The sequence below is a fragment of the Xiphophorus maculatus genome, chromosome 17, assembly GCF_002775205.1.
Source record: "Xiphophorus maculatus strain JP 163 A chromosome 17, X_maculatus-5.0-male, whole genome shotgun sequence".
Classification (NCBI taxonomy): domain Eukaryota; kingdom Metazoa; phylum Chordata; class Actinopteri; order Cyprinodontiformes; family Poeciliidae; genus Xiphophorus; species Xiphophorus maculatus.
Genome location: NC_036459.1, coordinates 1,774,813 through 1,788,377, shown reverse-complemented (window position 1 = coordinate 1,788,377; position 13,565 = coordinate 1,774,813). Strand labels below are relative to the sequence as shown.

General features: G+C 44.3%; 2 protein-coding genes across 2 annotated transcripts; both read left to right on the top strand.

Moving 5' to 3' along the window:
- Positions 1-93: 93 nt before the first annotated feature.
- c17h11orf98 (chromosome 17 C11orf98 homolog) lies at positions 94-2,326 on the top strand. Its single transcript, XM_014472760.2, has 4 exons — positions 94-199; positions 738-862; positions 965-1,062; positions 1,988-2,326. The coding sequence occupies exons 1-4, from the start codon at positions 161-163 to the stop codon at positions 2,104-2,106; spliced, it is 381 nt and encodes a 126-aa protein (XP_014328246.2). The 5' UTR covers positions 94-160; the 3' UTR covers positions 2,107-2,326.
- A 3,970-nt stretch (positions 2,327-6,296) lies between these two features.
- Positions 6,297-9,790, top strand: mansc1 (MANSC domain containing 1). The gene is made up of 3 exons (XM_005809705.2): positions 6,297-6,553; positions 7,573-7,713; positions 8,425-9,790. Exons 1-3 carry the CDS (start codon positions 6,322-6,324, stop codon positions 9,315-9,317), a joined length of 1,266 nt encoding a protein of 421 aa, XP_005809762.2. The 5' UTR covers positions 6,297-6,321; the 3' UTR covers positions 9,318-9,790.
- The last annotated feature ends 3,775 nt before the right edge of the window (positions 9,791-13,565 follow it).

Genomic DNA, 13,565 nt, shown 5'->3' with positions numbered 1-13,565 from the left:
GTGCTGTCTGAACAGAGAGAGGTTCTGGTTCTGCATGAGACGGGTTGAGCTTACAGACTAATCTAGAGTTTGGCCACATGGGGGCGGTGTTGCGTTGTCTAGCGCTGAAACAGCAGAAGAAGAAGGGCGGTTCCGGTCCTCGTGGGAGAAGAGGAGCAACATGGCGCCTCCAGGGGGGAAGATAAACAGACCCAAGACGGTAAGAAGCCGGAGCAAACGGTTCTGACGGGTTCTGGTTCAGGGTCCGGGTCAGCCGAACTGAAAGCTGCGAGTCAGAGGTCCAGAAGGTTCCGGTTCCGATTCACTTGCTGAACCAACGGAAGCTGACAGAACATTAAAGCCACCGGCCAGATGTTTCTGGAAAGTCCGTCAGAATCCTTCCAGGTCCATTTGGTCAGAACCTGATGTGAGGTTTATTTATCAATTAAAAGTTCAGTTATTGATTAATATCTGCCCTCCTGTAAACTAGCTGCCCTGTCCACTTGGTTGTGGATCATCACAGGGGCCAGATGATCAGTCCTGTCAGTTTTCTTCACACGTTTCCGGTTATTTTTAAAATGTTTTCTTTTTTCCTCCAATATGAAAATATGGAACAGATTTTAGATCGGTTACTATGACAACATAATCCTGGTCAGTATTCCTGTTCTGACGCAGATGTTCCAAAACAGCGCCTCCTCCTGGTTGGTCACCTCTGCTCTGAAGCCTCCTAACCTTTGACCTGTCCTGGTTTCCTTCAGGAGCTCGGGAAGAAGCTCTTTAAGCGGCGCCGGGTTCTGGGCCGGCAGAAGAAGAAGCAGAACCAGATCATTGGAGCCGTAGTAGACCAAGACCTCATCACCGTCCATCACCTGAAGAAGAGGCGGTCAGTGCTGCAGACGGACAGAACTCACCTGTCCTCCTCTCACCTGTCCTCCTCTCACCTGAACTCCTCTCACCTGTCCTCCGTGTCCTGCGTGTCCCTCAGGTCCAGCCCCAGAGCCAACATCACGCTCTCTGGGAAGAAGAGGCGGAAGCTACTGAAGCAGCTGCAGCACCTGCAGACGGAGAAGTCATCCATGGAAGGTAGAACCTGAGACTCACCTGAAGGTCCAAATGACGCTCCGTCTGCATTGAGCCGCAGCAGAACTATTTCATATTTTTTATTTTTCTGTCTGGCAAATGCTTGAGACACACGCAGACGTCTTCGTTATGAACTGTGAACTGAGCCGGTCGGGGCTACCGCTAACTAGCTGCTAATGCTAGCTAGTTAGCTAATGAAGGTTAAAAACAGATTATATAGGGAAGTGGCATTTCTTAGTCCTGGGAGTTCTGAATTAATTCAAAAGTCTACAAAAAATAATTTTGTTATGCTCAATTTTTTTGCAAAATTATATTTTTGAATAATACTTTGATTTTGTTTTTGTTATAATTTAATAAAAAACAGATAGCTAAGCTAACCTAATAGTAGTGATAGTTTTAAGTAACAGAATTTTATGCACAGACCTATTTTTGTTTAAATATGAACTGATGGAATTTGAAACCTTATAGATTTTTATTTATAAATGTTTTATTCATTTTCTCTTGTCGGTCACAAAAAATTAAAAAAATTTTGAACAGAAAATTTTGTTTTTGAATTAAAAATAATTTCTGAATGAATTTCTAGGTTCTGGAAGATTAGCATCACTACCAGCTAGCTTATTTGCGTTCATCGGCGGTTAGCTGGACGATGAAGCTAGCAACTAGCGACTAGCTACGTCACAAAGCAGTGCCATCATTTCCTCAGTGGTTTTCAGTGCTTTTAAATATTATATACGTATAAATGTGAAATTTTCCTTTGTACATTTCTGTGGTGATAAAAGTCTTTTAACATTTAATTCATAACTGTTTTAAAAAGATCTTGGATTTGAGTTGGTGGAACCTGCTTCTGGTTCTGACCCGTCTGGCTGCCAGCAGCAGAACTCAGGTCCAACCGTCTGTCTAACTTCAGTCTGAAATGTTTCGTCCTCAGTGGAACCAGAACCACAGAAGAAGAAGATCTCCTCTTCATCATCATCAGCTGCTCCAAAGAAGAGGAAGAAGAAGGGGCCTGGTTGCCATGGAGATGTGGAGATGGAGGATGTGGAGTGAGCAGAGGTCCGATTAGTCAGGAAGGTTCTGCATGAACTCAGAACCACCTAGTGTGGATCAGAACCAGCGACCAGAACCTTCTCTGAACTTCATCTGGTCCAGTTTAACCGAAGCTGCAGATTAATTTCTGTTTCTGAGGGCAGAACCTGGTCAGAACCCGGTCAGACGTCAGTGGACATTTTTACTGTTTCTCTGTTGTAATAAAAAGGTCCAAATGTTCCATCTCTGGTCTCAGTTTGTGATTGGACAGGAGAACCGGCAGTAAATCGGGTCATTTGGACCTGAAACCCCCGCAGAGGTCAGAGTGAAGGTCAAACATCTCAGCTGTTTGGGTTTCAGGTTCTGGTGGAGCAGAGACAGAATCCTGTCTTCATTTGGACCGAGGTATGCTTGTTCTGAATCAAATTTATCAGTCCATCATGTCTGAAAACGAAAAAAACATTTTTGTCATTAATGTTTTTCCGTACGACGTCCAACCAGCATGAAGAGATGAATAAAGTTACAAAGATTCTTTTTTTTTGGTTATTTAGCCAAAGAGAAAAAATGTGGGTTCATATTTTCACCATGTTGTTTTTTTCTAAATGTTTTAAACAGTTTATTTAGCAAACTAAATGTTCAGTTAGCCACCAATTCAGTTTGGCAAGTGAATAGAAATACACTTGCTGATAACAGGAAGTGGACTATGAAAATAAAAGCTGGGTTTTCTGAACCTCTTTAAAAACTCCTGTTTTGTTTCTTTTCCTCTTGTACATTTCAGCTTAAAAGAGCGTGACCGTTTAAAGACAGTTACTTCATTAGCATCAAAGGATTCAGAATCAACTCCAGCTTTTATTTTGATAATCCACTTCAGCTCATCAGCAAGTTTCATAAACATTTATTTTGGAGCTAAAGCTTGCTAACTAAATATTTAATTGGTAAACTAGTAACTTTAACCGTGACAACCAGCAGTGATGTTCAGCTAGCTTCCAGCTAACAAAACCTTCCTGGATTAAATCGCTGTTATTGTTGACATGAATGGGGACAGTATTTAATGTTCATAATATTAAGCTCTAGAACATTTACAGCCTTGGATGATTTGTAATCCTGGTCCCCAGACGCTCTGAAGGGGCCCAGATCACATTCTGTTTCAGGCCCGTAGGATCTGGGGCCGGCCCTGTATGCAATGTTTCCGCAGTTTAGCGGTTGTTTAATGCTCTAACGGCCTTCCATACAGCAGATACTGGTTTCTACATGGAGACCATCTTCTCTTTCAGATGTTTTCTCAATCAGATCTTTAATTATTGAGCAGCTCGTCTGATTAATAAACTGGTTTAATGTTCCGTCCTCTGGCAGCTGAGGACCATAAAGCGTCTTTATAGTAATAATTAATGTGTGTTTGTTATTTTCGGGCTGCTTTCGGGGCTTGTTTTGCTCAGACTAGGGGTGCAGGCTTTTCCCTCCCCCTTCCAGAGGACAAAGACTAAAATGGGTCAGACTGAGGAGAGCAGCAGCGGATCCTGCGCACCAGCATCCGGAGGCAGAGAGCAGCTGTTGGCCGCCTTCCAGGCTCTCTGAGCGGGGACCTGCTGCTGCTTTCCTCCGCTGGTTCCTCCCGCTGAGCCCTTTATCCCCGCTCAGCTCACCGGCGTTTCCCTCATTCCTGCTTCGCTTTTCTTTGGTTCCCAACATGTCGTCCTGGGATGGCTGACGCCGCTAACTGGGACTGAACTGGTTCTGGTGAACTGGACCCGCTGAATTCCTCCAGCCTTTAGTGAAACACCGACTCATCCGCCCCCACACTGACCGCCGGAGGACGATGGAGGCCGGACTGAGCTGAACGGAGTCCCCGCTGACCGCTCAGGTACACCGCCGCTTTGTGCTGCTTATCGGCAGCAGTGTAAACAGTATAACCAGTATAACCAGTACGTACCAGTTAACGCGCTGTGATCGGGAATTTTTTTTTTTTTAACGTTGTTATATATTTCCACAATCCGGAAACATCCAGTTTTTCTGAACATAATCAGCAGAGATCCAGAACCGATTCACTCACACTGAACTGGTTTCACACCGGTTACCAGTAAAACCAGTTCAGCCACCGTGTGACCCATAAGGTCTGAGAGTCTAGTACTAGAGATCCTGGGATTTTATTTCCAAAGTCCAGATTGACTCGGTTCAGTTCATAGCCACTGTGGGACCCATAAGAGTTGGAGAATGGGCCCCACGATACCCACAGCCTCCTTATTGGGCCCATTTCGATGTAAGTTTGAAAAGCCATCAGGAATGGGGTCAAACCTCGTAAAGATACACAGAACCTGTTTGGGACCCATATTTAAGTTCTATGTGGGTACCATATGGGCGACCTAGAAATCAACCGTTTAGGAAACAATAACGCTGGTTTGGGTCCAATCAGCTGTTTCGAGCTGTTATATTTACATTTTCTTAGTGAACTAAGCTGATTCCTCCTGAAATGGGCCCCATATGGGACCGTCCGACTTCCATATTGACCCCATAGAGCATTTGAAAACCCACCAATGGGCAGTAAGCGGGCCTCTTCTGGAAAAGACTGACGTAACATATTTTTGTCCCATTTTTAACTTCTGTGTGGTACCACATAAAAATGGGCCCCATGAGGGACTTTCCATGTGGACCATAAAGGAGCCTGCAGGTCGGCACACATCTGAGCTGAGTATTATTATTATTACTACGGTTATTGTTAATATGTTAATTAATAATTTATAAATGTTGCCGTTTCAAACTGAATATTTAATCAACAAGCTTAGCTTAATAACAAGTTATCGAGCTAAATATTTAGTTTGGAGCCAAGTAGCTAAAATGCTAATTCGCTTATCGATAACCGGAAGTGGATGCTACTCTAAACCCCTGCAGGTGAATTAGTGCATCTCTGTTGCTGTAGATCCGTTGGTTAACGTCTCTATTACCTTAAAACGGCTCACCTTTTGTTTTAAGCACAAATGTTCAAGACAGATGGAAAAGAGGCGACATTGAATCCAGAAGTTTCGGAAGTCCCAGCTTTTATTTTGGTAGTCTATTTCCGGTTGTCGGTATGTGATTTTTTGTTTTTTGTTTTAGCATATTAGCTAAAGATTTAACTCCGAGCTAAATATTGAGCTTCTGACTAAATATTTAACCAGTTAGGTTAACTATTTTTCTAGCGAATATGTAGTTTCAAACACTAACATAACATTTATAAATTAATGAGTAAAATCGTGAAAGTGTGATTATGACGGGCTAAAGGCCCAAACGTGTTCTGTGGAAGACCTTCAGGCCTCACGGAACTGGGTCAGAACCAGTTCACCGGGTATCGGTTCTGTTCCCAGTGTTCAAACGTCATTCTGAGGAAAATTTACAGAGTTTCAGAAGCGACCCGAACCAGAACCTCTACTGCTGATGGTTCTGGGTAGCAGTTTGTTTGTAGAACCTTTGAGAATACAGAACCGGAACCGTCACCTGCTCTTCTGATGAAGTTAGAGCTGATAAAGCCCAGAGTGTGATCGGATCAGAACCGGTTAATCTTAGAACCCAACAGGTTCTAGATCGGGCGGTTCTGCTCACGTCAACTGGACTTTGGAGGTCCAAATGTTATCAGCTGCTGAGAAGTTCTGATAAGAGGAACCGTGCTGCTAACGGGTCAAAGTTCTGCTGACCGGACTCTGGACCCACACAGCCCCCGAGGTTCTGAGGAGGCGGTGAGTTTTGGTTCTGGTTCTACTGAGTTTTTTCTGGCTGTTTCTGTCCAGTCCTGTTCGGTTCTGTGCGGGTTGTGTTTGGACCCGGCAGATCTCTGTGTTCTCGCTGATCCAGAACACGACTTTTCGTTTTGCAGCAGAACTCTGACTCGGCCCGGTTCTGATCCGTTCTTCCTCTCAGGTGTGTTTTTGTGGTTCTCAGCCTCGTTTGTTTCCTGACCTCGATGAAGGAGTCTAAAAATGGATCCTCCTCCTTCAGGAGCAGATCCATTTTTAGATTTCTATTTTCCTCCTTTGTCCGGGTCCGATTTAGCTCTCTTTGTGGTGCCGAGCAGAGGAGGGGACAGATCTGGGACACCGAGCGTTTGAACATAATCTGAGCACCGAGGAAGGAGCTGCAGCTGCTGGAGGATGTTTTCTGTCGGTTCCAGAACCTCCAGAGGAACTCACTGCGTTCTGTTCTTCCTCTCCAGAACCTCCACTGGATCCGTTTTGAGGCCTTCGTGATCCCAGCAGACACTCCACAGCCATGACTCCCCCGGCCGACCTCCAACCTTTGCCCGGGCTGCTCGTCGTGATGCTGCTGATGTCACTTCCTGCTGCAGCTCTGGAACCAGAGACGTGTTTCTCCCGGCAGCATCAGGGCGCCGCCATCAACGTCAGGGCAGCGCTGAGCCGGGACGCGGTGGCCATGATGGCCCGGATGGTCCGGTCGGAGCGGGACTGCGTCCTGGCCTGCTGCTCCGAAGAGGTCCAAACAGGTGAGACCAGATCAGAACCGCTGGTTATCAGCTCTGCTTCTTCAGTGTTTTCATTACCTTACATTACTTTACCGAACCTGAGCCGTTCAGGAGGAGAACCGCTGATCTGGACTGGTTCTGGTCAGAAATCTGTCCCATTTAAAGGGGCAATATTCTCTGTTTTCAGCCATTTTATAGTTTAATCAGTAACTATGTTACCTTCAGCTGTTAGAAAATTCTGTATATATGAAATATGAGTTAAAAGAAATTTTATTCCCGGATTTAACTTCTTGAAATTGGGCCTCTGTCTCTTTAAGAAGCTCCTGCTCTTTCTGAAGCTCCGCCTCCAGAAAGTCGTCCCAACATGGCTCCTCTATTAACCCTTTAACGGTTTTACCTGCGTTTCTCTGAGCAGCAGCTCCTATAATGAGCTCAGCAGATGTTTGCTAATTGCTGCTGGCTAGTCTGAAGGAGCTGAGTGGGGGAGGAGCTAAGCCTCAAAGGCGGGGCTAGGTACATCCAGGCACTTTGGGCAGCTGAATGGTTGCCATGGAGATTAAAGGATTTGCATTAAAGAATCAAAGCAATACTGCAGGTTTGTTTCTGATGAATGAAAAACATTTGTTGATTTTATATGATACTGTCCCTTTAAGGAATCTGTTCAGAGCAGAGATGGTGGCTAGAGCTTCTGACTTGGACTGTAAGGTTTTATCAGCTAACGATTGTTTTAGTAGTTGATTATTCTGATGATTAAAAGGGTGAAAAAAATTCCCAATCTGCATATTTTTCATTTAACCATTTGACCATAAACTGAATTTAAACAGAATTTAACTCGGATCGTTCTCACTGTGAAACTAGCTGCACAAAAAGTTCAACAACCGGAACCAGAAAGTGTTCTGGTACCGTGACCCGGCTGAGCCTGGTGGACCAGCAGCGTACACCAGACTGTGTTTACTACCAGTTAAATGTTCAATGTGTAACAGTTAGTGCCATCTAGTGGTCAGTAAACTGAAGTGCCACCTGTGCTCTGTTCTCTGAAGGCGCTCGGTGCAACATGGCCGTGTTCAAAGCCAACAAACACGCTGGCGAAGACAACTGCCTGCTGTTCCACTGTCCCACCGAGTCGGACTGTCCTCTGATGAAAGCCGCCGAGGGCAGCAACACCTACGACATCTACAAAGGTCTGCTGCTTTTCTGTTTCACCTGTATGGAAGCCCATCTGTGCCATGAAAGAAAACATAAAAGCCCAGCAGAAAGTCAGAATCACCAACTTTAAAGCCTTCATTACGAGAATAAAAATAATAATTTTCAGAAAAATTCTCATAATTTTGACTTTCAGCGTCATCATTTTGAGATAGAAAGTCATGTTGATTTCCTGAGGCTTGCTCCTGAAATTTAAATTATAATTTAAAATTTTAAAAAAAATTAAATTATTAAATTTAGTAATTTACTTAAAAGTGTGAAATTCTGACTTTTTTATATGTAAACGTTTGACTGTTTTTTAAATTATGGCTTTAAAACTCAAAATGACGACTTTTAAATTCAACATTTTGACTTTCTTTCTCAGAATTATACCTTTTTTTTTCAAAATTATGACTGTCTCAAAATTTTGACTTTAAAACTCAGAATTATCACTTTAACATTCAAAAGTATAACTTCTTATCAAGATTGTTGTTTTTTTCCATAATGAAGACGTTTTACCTCAAAAATTGACTTCATTTTTTAAATTATGATTCTTTATGTCAGAATTATGGCTTGCTTTTGGACTTTTTTTCGTCTTTCATGGCAGTTATGGTCTTCCATAAACAGGTCATCAGAGATAATTCTGTATCTCTGCTGACCTCTTGTGGCCAAAATGTCATAACACTTCAACTTTCTTCTCTCCTGCTCAGGTTTAAGTCATCCACCCACACTGAGACCTGTTCCCATGACAACCACACTCCATACTACCAGCACCTCCACCTCTACCACATCAGCACCAACTACACCAACCACCAGCCAGCCCACCAGCACAACCAGCACACCAACCACCGCCCAGGCACTGCACTCCACCCCAGAACCTTCCCCACCCATCATCATCATTGCCACAGAGCCTGCAGGTACTCCACCCACCAACACCACTACAAGCACCACCACCATGGGATTCTCTCCCACCTTCACCACCAGAAAACCCAACAAAACCAGCAAGAAGCAAAACAAAACCATCAAGAAAGGAAAATCTCATCCAGCCCTCACCACCACTACCACCACTACCCAAACAGCTCCCAGCTCCATGACATCACTTCCTGCTGAAACAGGAAGGAAGGAGGTGGAAGATAAACATACTAGTGTTCTAGAAACTACAACTTCAGCTACACCCACCACTGTGGCTCCAACCACCAGTACAACCAGTACAACCACTACAGCCACAACGACTACAGCCACTTTCCCCATCACCACCACCACCCTGCCTCCAACCACCACCACCACCACCCAGCGTACCTCCACCACTGAGCCAACCACCACAGTGACAGCTCAACCGCCAAGTCTGATCTTCATTCCCAAAGACCCAGTCCAGTCAGAGCCCGACCTCCAACCGGGCCACCCCACCCTGAACTCCAGCTCCAGCCGGGGAAAAGCGGTGGCGGCCCAGGGGGCGCTGAAGGGCGGCGTGGTGGCCTTCATGGTGCTGGCGCTGGCCGTGCTGACGCTGGCGCTGGCGGTGGGCGGCCGGAAGGCCATGGAGTCCTTTGACCGGCGCCATTACACCAGACTGGAGCTCAACGACCTGCACTATGAGATTTAACGGGAGAATCCAACATTTCTGCTTTATTTAATTTAAGGTTGTTTAAGTATTAGCTACACAACTCTGAAAGTCTGCTCACGCTTTGTTTACGAAGTCAGAGAATCCTGCTCTCTGATTGGTCAGATTCGGCTGTTGAAGCTCCCGACTCTCCATTGGCCACAGAGATAGTCCCCGCCCCTTGGCATGGACGGAGAAACTGTGTTCAGTCATTTTTAAGGATTACACAGATTAAATTTACAGACGAGTTAAATCAGATCTGGTTTAATTAGGTTTTTAAACTGGAACAATGATCTGATCTCTGATCAGTTCATTGATCTGATCTGTGCAGTTCTAATAACCACCACTAGATGTCATCCTTTTTTCTGTTAATTCAGTTTCTGTCACTGAGGCAGTGACATGCGGTGAGGTTCATAGCTGGTGAGGCACTGACTTAATCATAATCAGATTTACAAATATAGACCCCCTGCATGTTATTATTTACATAAGGAAATTTTGCGCATGAGGACAAGCTGGAGGGCAAAAAGACAATTCTTCTACATGTCATCATAGCCGCGCTGCCGCCGTAGAATAACTCCGTTGACTCAATCAAACTTGGACGTGTACATGTTATTAATTTTGTGCTCCACAGCAAAGGGAAAAACCGTTAAAGTACAACTCAAAACCACGTCTTTCTCGCTCTCTGTATCAGAGCAGCTACGAGCAGGCTCATTGCCATAGCAACTGACAACAACGCCACACAAAAAAACCCACTCAGATATTTCCCACACAAAGAGCAGAACATTCAGTCTGTTGCAGTAACATGGTTTTAGGCTTAATGTTTATTTTGTTATTATTAATAAGTGATTGCTGTGGTAAGAGGAGAAAACTATAAATATATCGCTGCACTTTACTGTATGACCAGCTCTTGTTACTGTCTCTTACTCTGCAGTTGTGGAGTCACAATGTCTGGGATCATGAGCGCCCCCTGCCATGAGGCCAGAGAACTGCCTGCCTCACCTCCAATCTGTTCTCTGCCGTTTCGTGTGCTGAGGATCGATCAGAATCGCGTTACACACAGTTGGTGACAATAAACACTACATTATATACATAAGCTAAATTATGGAAAATCAGTTCATACATTGAATGTTTTTTAAGCATTTTATTGGCGACGTACAGACAGGAGGAACATCGAATGGCAGCCAGTGCAGTTAGCCAGAGGTTGATCAATCCCAGGTGAGGCTCAACTCGCTGCTGCCTCACCAGCTTCGCTTCTGAGCATTTGAATGGGAAAATGCAAAAAATTCAGCGATTTTGAAAAAAAAAAAAATTCAGAATTGGTTAAGATGAAAAATAAATACTTTACAGTACAAACCACAGGGTGAAAATAGCAATATAAATTATTTTATCAATATATATTATTTTTCCATGATGACAGGTGAGGCTCTGCCTCACTCGCCTCCCCTGACCGCACGTCACTGCACTTAGGATTATTAGTGTTAAGCCGGAAATATTAAAATTTCTGAATAATGTACCTTAAATTATTAACACATTTAAAATTTGTATAAAAATATTTGTTCATTTCTGATAAGGAACCAAAAGTGTGTAAAGTTTTCCAAACATCAGAGAGGTGAAGACCTCTCTACGTTCATTTCAGTGATTTAAAGAAACCTTAAGCTAACCAAGATTAATTAATTTATTGCTGATAAATGTACTGCTAAATCCAGTTCGGCCTCCAGAGGGAATGCTCTGATGTGAACACAGAAATGGTCTGGTTTATGAAGCTGCCACATGTACAGTGGCCACCAGAGGGCATCATCGTGACAAAAACGGTGAGACGTTTAAAGACCATGAAACCTCCCGTCTCCTGTCAAAATGGGACTGACGTAACACTATTTAATATTTTGATCAACCCCAGATATGAACTTTGACTTCCTTTATGTATGTTTGAGACTCTTATTTTGAAATAAGAAGGGAAATAGTTCCTTAGTTGGCCTGTTGAGTTGATGGACACAACCCAGTGAAGAAACCTCCAACACTAAACCACCTGGAGGATTAGCAGCCATTTTTAATCACTGTGAGAATACTGGCTAACAAGTTAGCTGCTAACAGATTTAAATAACTGGTACCAAAGTTACAGTCGGCTGCTAACAGCGTTGCAGTTAGCTTCCAATAGTGGTAATGTTAGCTGCTAAAACCTCAACGAAGACCTGAAACTGTAACTAGAATCTTGAGTTGGCCAGTTAATTTGTGGGTTTTTTAAAGTCTGACTTTAATAAAACAGTTGGTGGTTGCAATGCAGCTAGTTGGTAACGCAGCTTTGACCACCTAAGCTAGTCACTAAAGAAACGGTGCGTTCAGTGATGCGCGTTCTCTTTTAAAAGACCATAATCCTGGTCAGGGAGGTTTCCTCTGGATCTGCTGACCTTCCCTCTCGGTCCTGATTGTCGGACGCTCCGGCTCTCTGCATGCTTATGCCCTCTGGTGGCCATTCTAGACATAGCATGAAAAAACATGATGAGATGGGAGGAGATGATTTACTGCCTCAGGCGTGTTGGAGCTGGAAATCATCTAAAACTGGCAGGAGATCAGTGAACCCAGCTGGGAGTTGAACCCACAACCCAGACGTTGCTGGGAGGCAGAGGAGCAGCTGGAAGCTCCAGGTTCTTCTAAACCCAATCCAGTCCAACCATCTGGACTGAGCGAGAGGAACCGGCCCGGTTTGGAGGACTCATACTGAATGTGAACATGATGGTCAGTGTGTTGCTTTCTCCAGCATGATGAGCTTCTTACCTGCCAGGTGATCAACAGCAGCAGCTCATCGCCATGATGGATCCTGGTTCTGAATCCACTCTTCCTGCTCCACTGGGTCGCAGCACAACCTTTAGACGTGAACCTGTGACTTCCTCCAGGTTCCTCTGGGTTCCTCCAGGTTCCTCCTGGTTCCTCTGGATTCCTCTGGGTTCTTCCGGGTTTCTCCTGGTTCCTCTGGGTTCCTCTGGGTTCCTCTGGATTCCTCTGGGTTCTTCCGGGTTTCTCCTGGTTCCTCTGGGTTCCTCCTGGTTCCTCTGGGTTCCTCCGGGTTCCTCCTGGTTCCTCTGGGTTCCTCCTGGTTCTTCTGGGTTCCTCCTGGTTCCTCTGGGTTCCTCCGGGTTCCTCCTGGTTCCTCTGGGTTCCTCCTGGTTCTTCTGGGTTCCTCCTGGTTCCTCTGGGTTCCTCCTGGTTCCTCCGGGTTCCGTAAAGACCCGACAGCAATACTGCCCTCCCCCCAGCGCCTCTCAGGAAGCCTCTGAAGCGGAGACTCCAGATGCAGATCAGAACTCGCTGTGCACGCTCCTGCATGTCCTCTGGGCCTGTGGTGACCTTTGAACCCGCAGGTTCACTGTAGATGTCATATTCACTGTGTGTTTTTGTATTTCCACCAGGATTCCCGCCGTGGATCCAATCCTTTATAAATGATGCACTACTGTGTTGTGTGTTTTTGATAATCAGCTGCTGTACATATTCCTGGTTGGTTTTCATAGCTCAGAGGAAAATGGCCGCCACTATTTTCTTATAATAAACACATTTTACTGGGTGTGTGTTTTAGACAGGCTGCTACTGCGGCACCTCTCCAGCAGGGGGCAGCAGCGGGCTGGTCACGTTTTAGTTTTACTCTAATTATCGACATGGATGGTGATGTTTGGTGCCGTTTTGTGAAGTGATGCTTTCACATAACTTTGAATTTAATGTTTTGTCGTAAAGATTAAAAAAATGTGATTTTTGAATTTTTATCTCTTGTTTTCTCTACAAACTACATCGGAGGGTTCAGATGTTCGACGGCGTTCAGGGTCATTAGGTAGAAAAAAAAATAAAGAGTAGATTAATATGGAGCTAAATATGGACCATAAAGTTCAAAAGAAAATTTTTTGATTAATCTCAAATTTTTTCGAAAAGAATTTAAAATGTTACCGTTTTTTCAGAATTTAAATTTTTTTTTTTTTACTTAATCTCAAAATTTAAGTTTTTTTTTTTTTTTTTGGTGAATTTGTTTTTTTTTTCTATTTATAATGGCCCTAATGACATTGCAAATACACAGAAAGGTAAGATACCCATAAAGTGGAGCTAAATAACTGAGACGGACGGGTTCTGGAGGTGAGAGAGTCCAGCTCCAACATGGCCGCTCAGTGAAGTCAGAGCAGAAAAACATCTGGATTGGTTTGTAAATCTTTGACAGACGGAGAGCTGAAGCTTCGCTACATCAGGAGAAAAAAGGCGGAAGTTGAAGCGGAG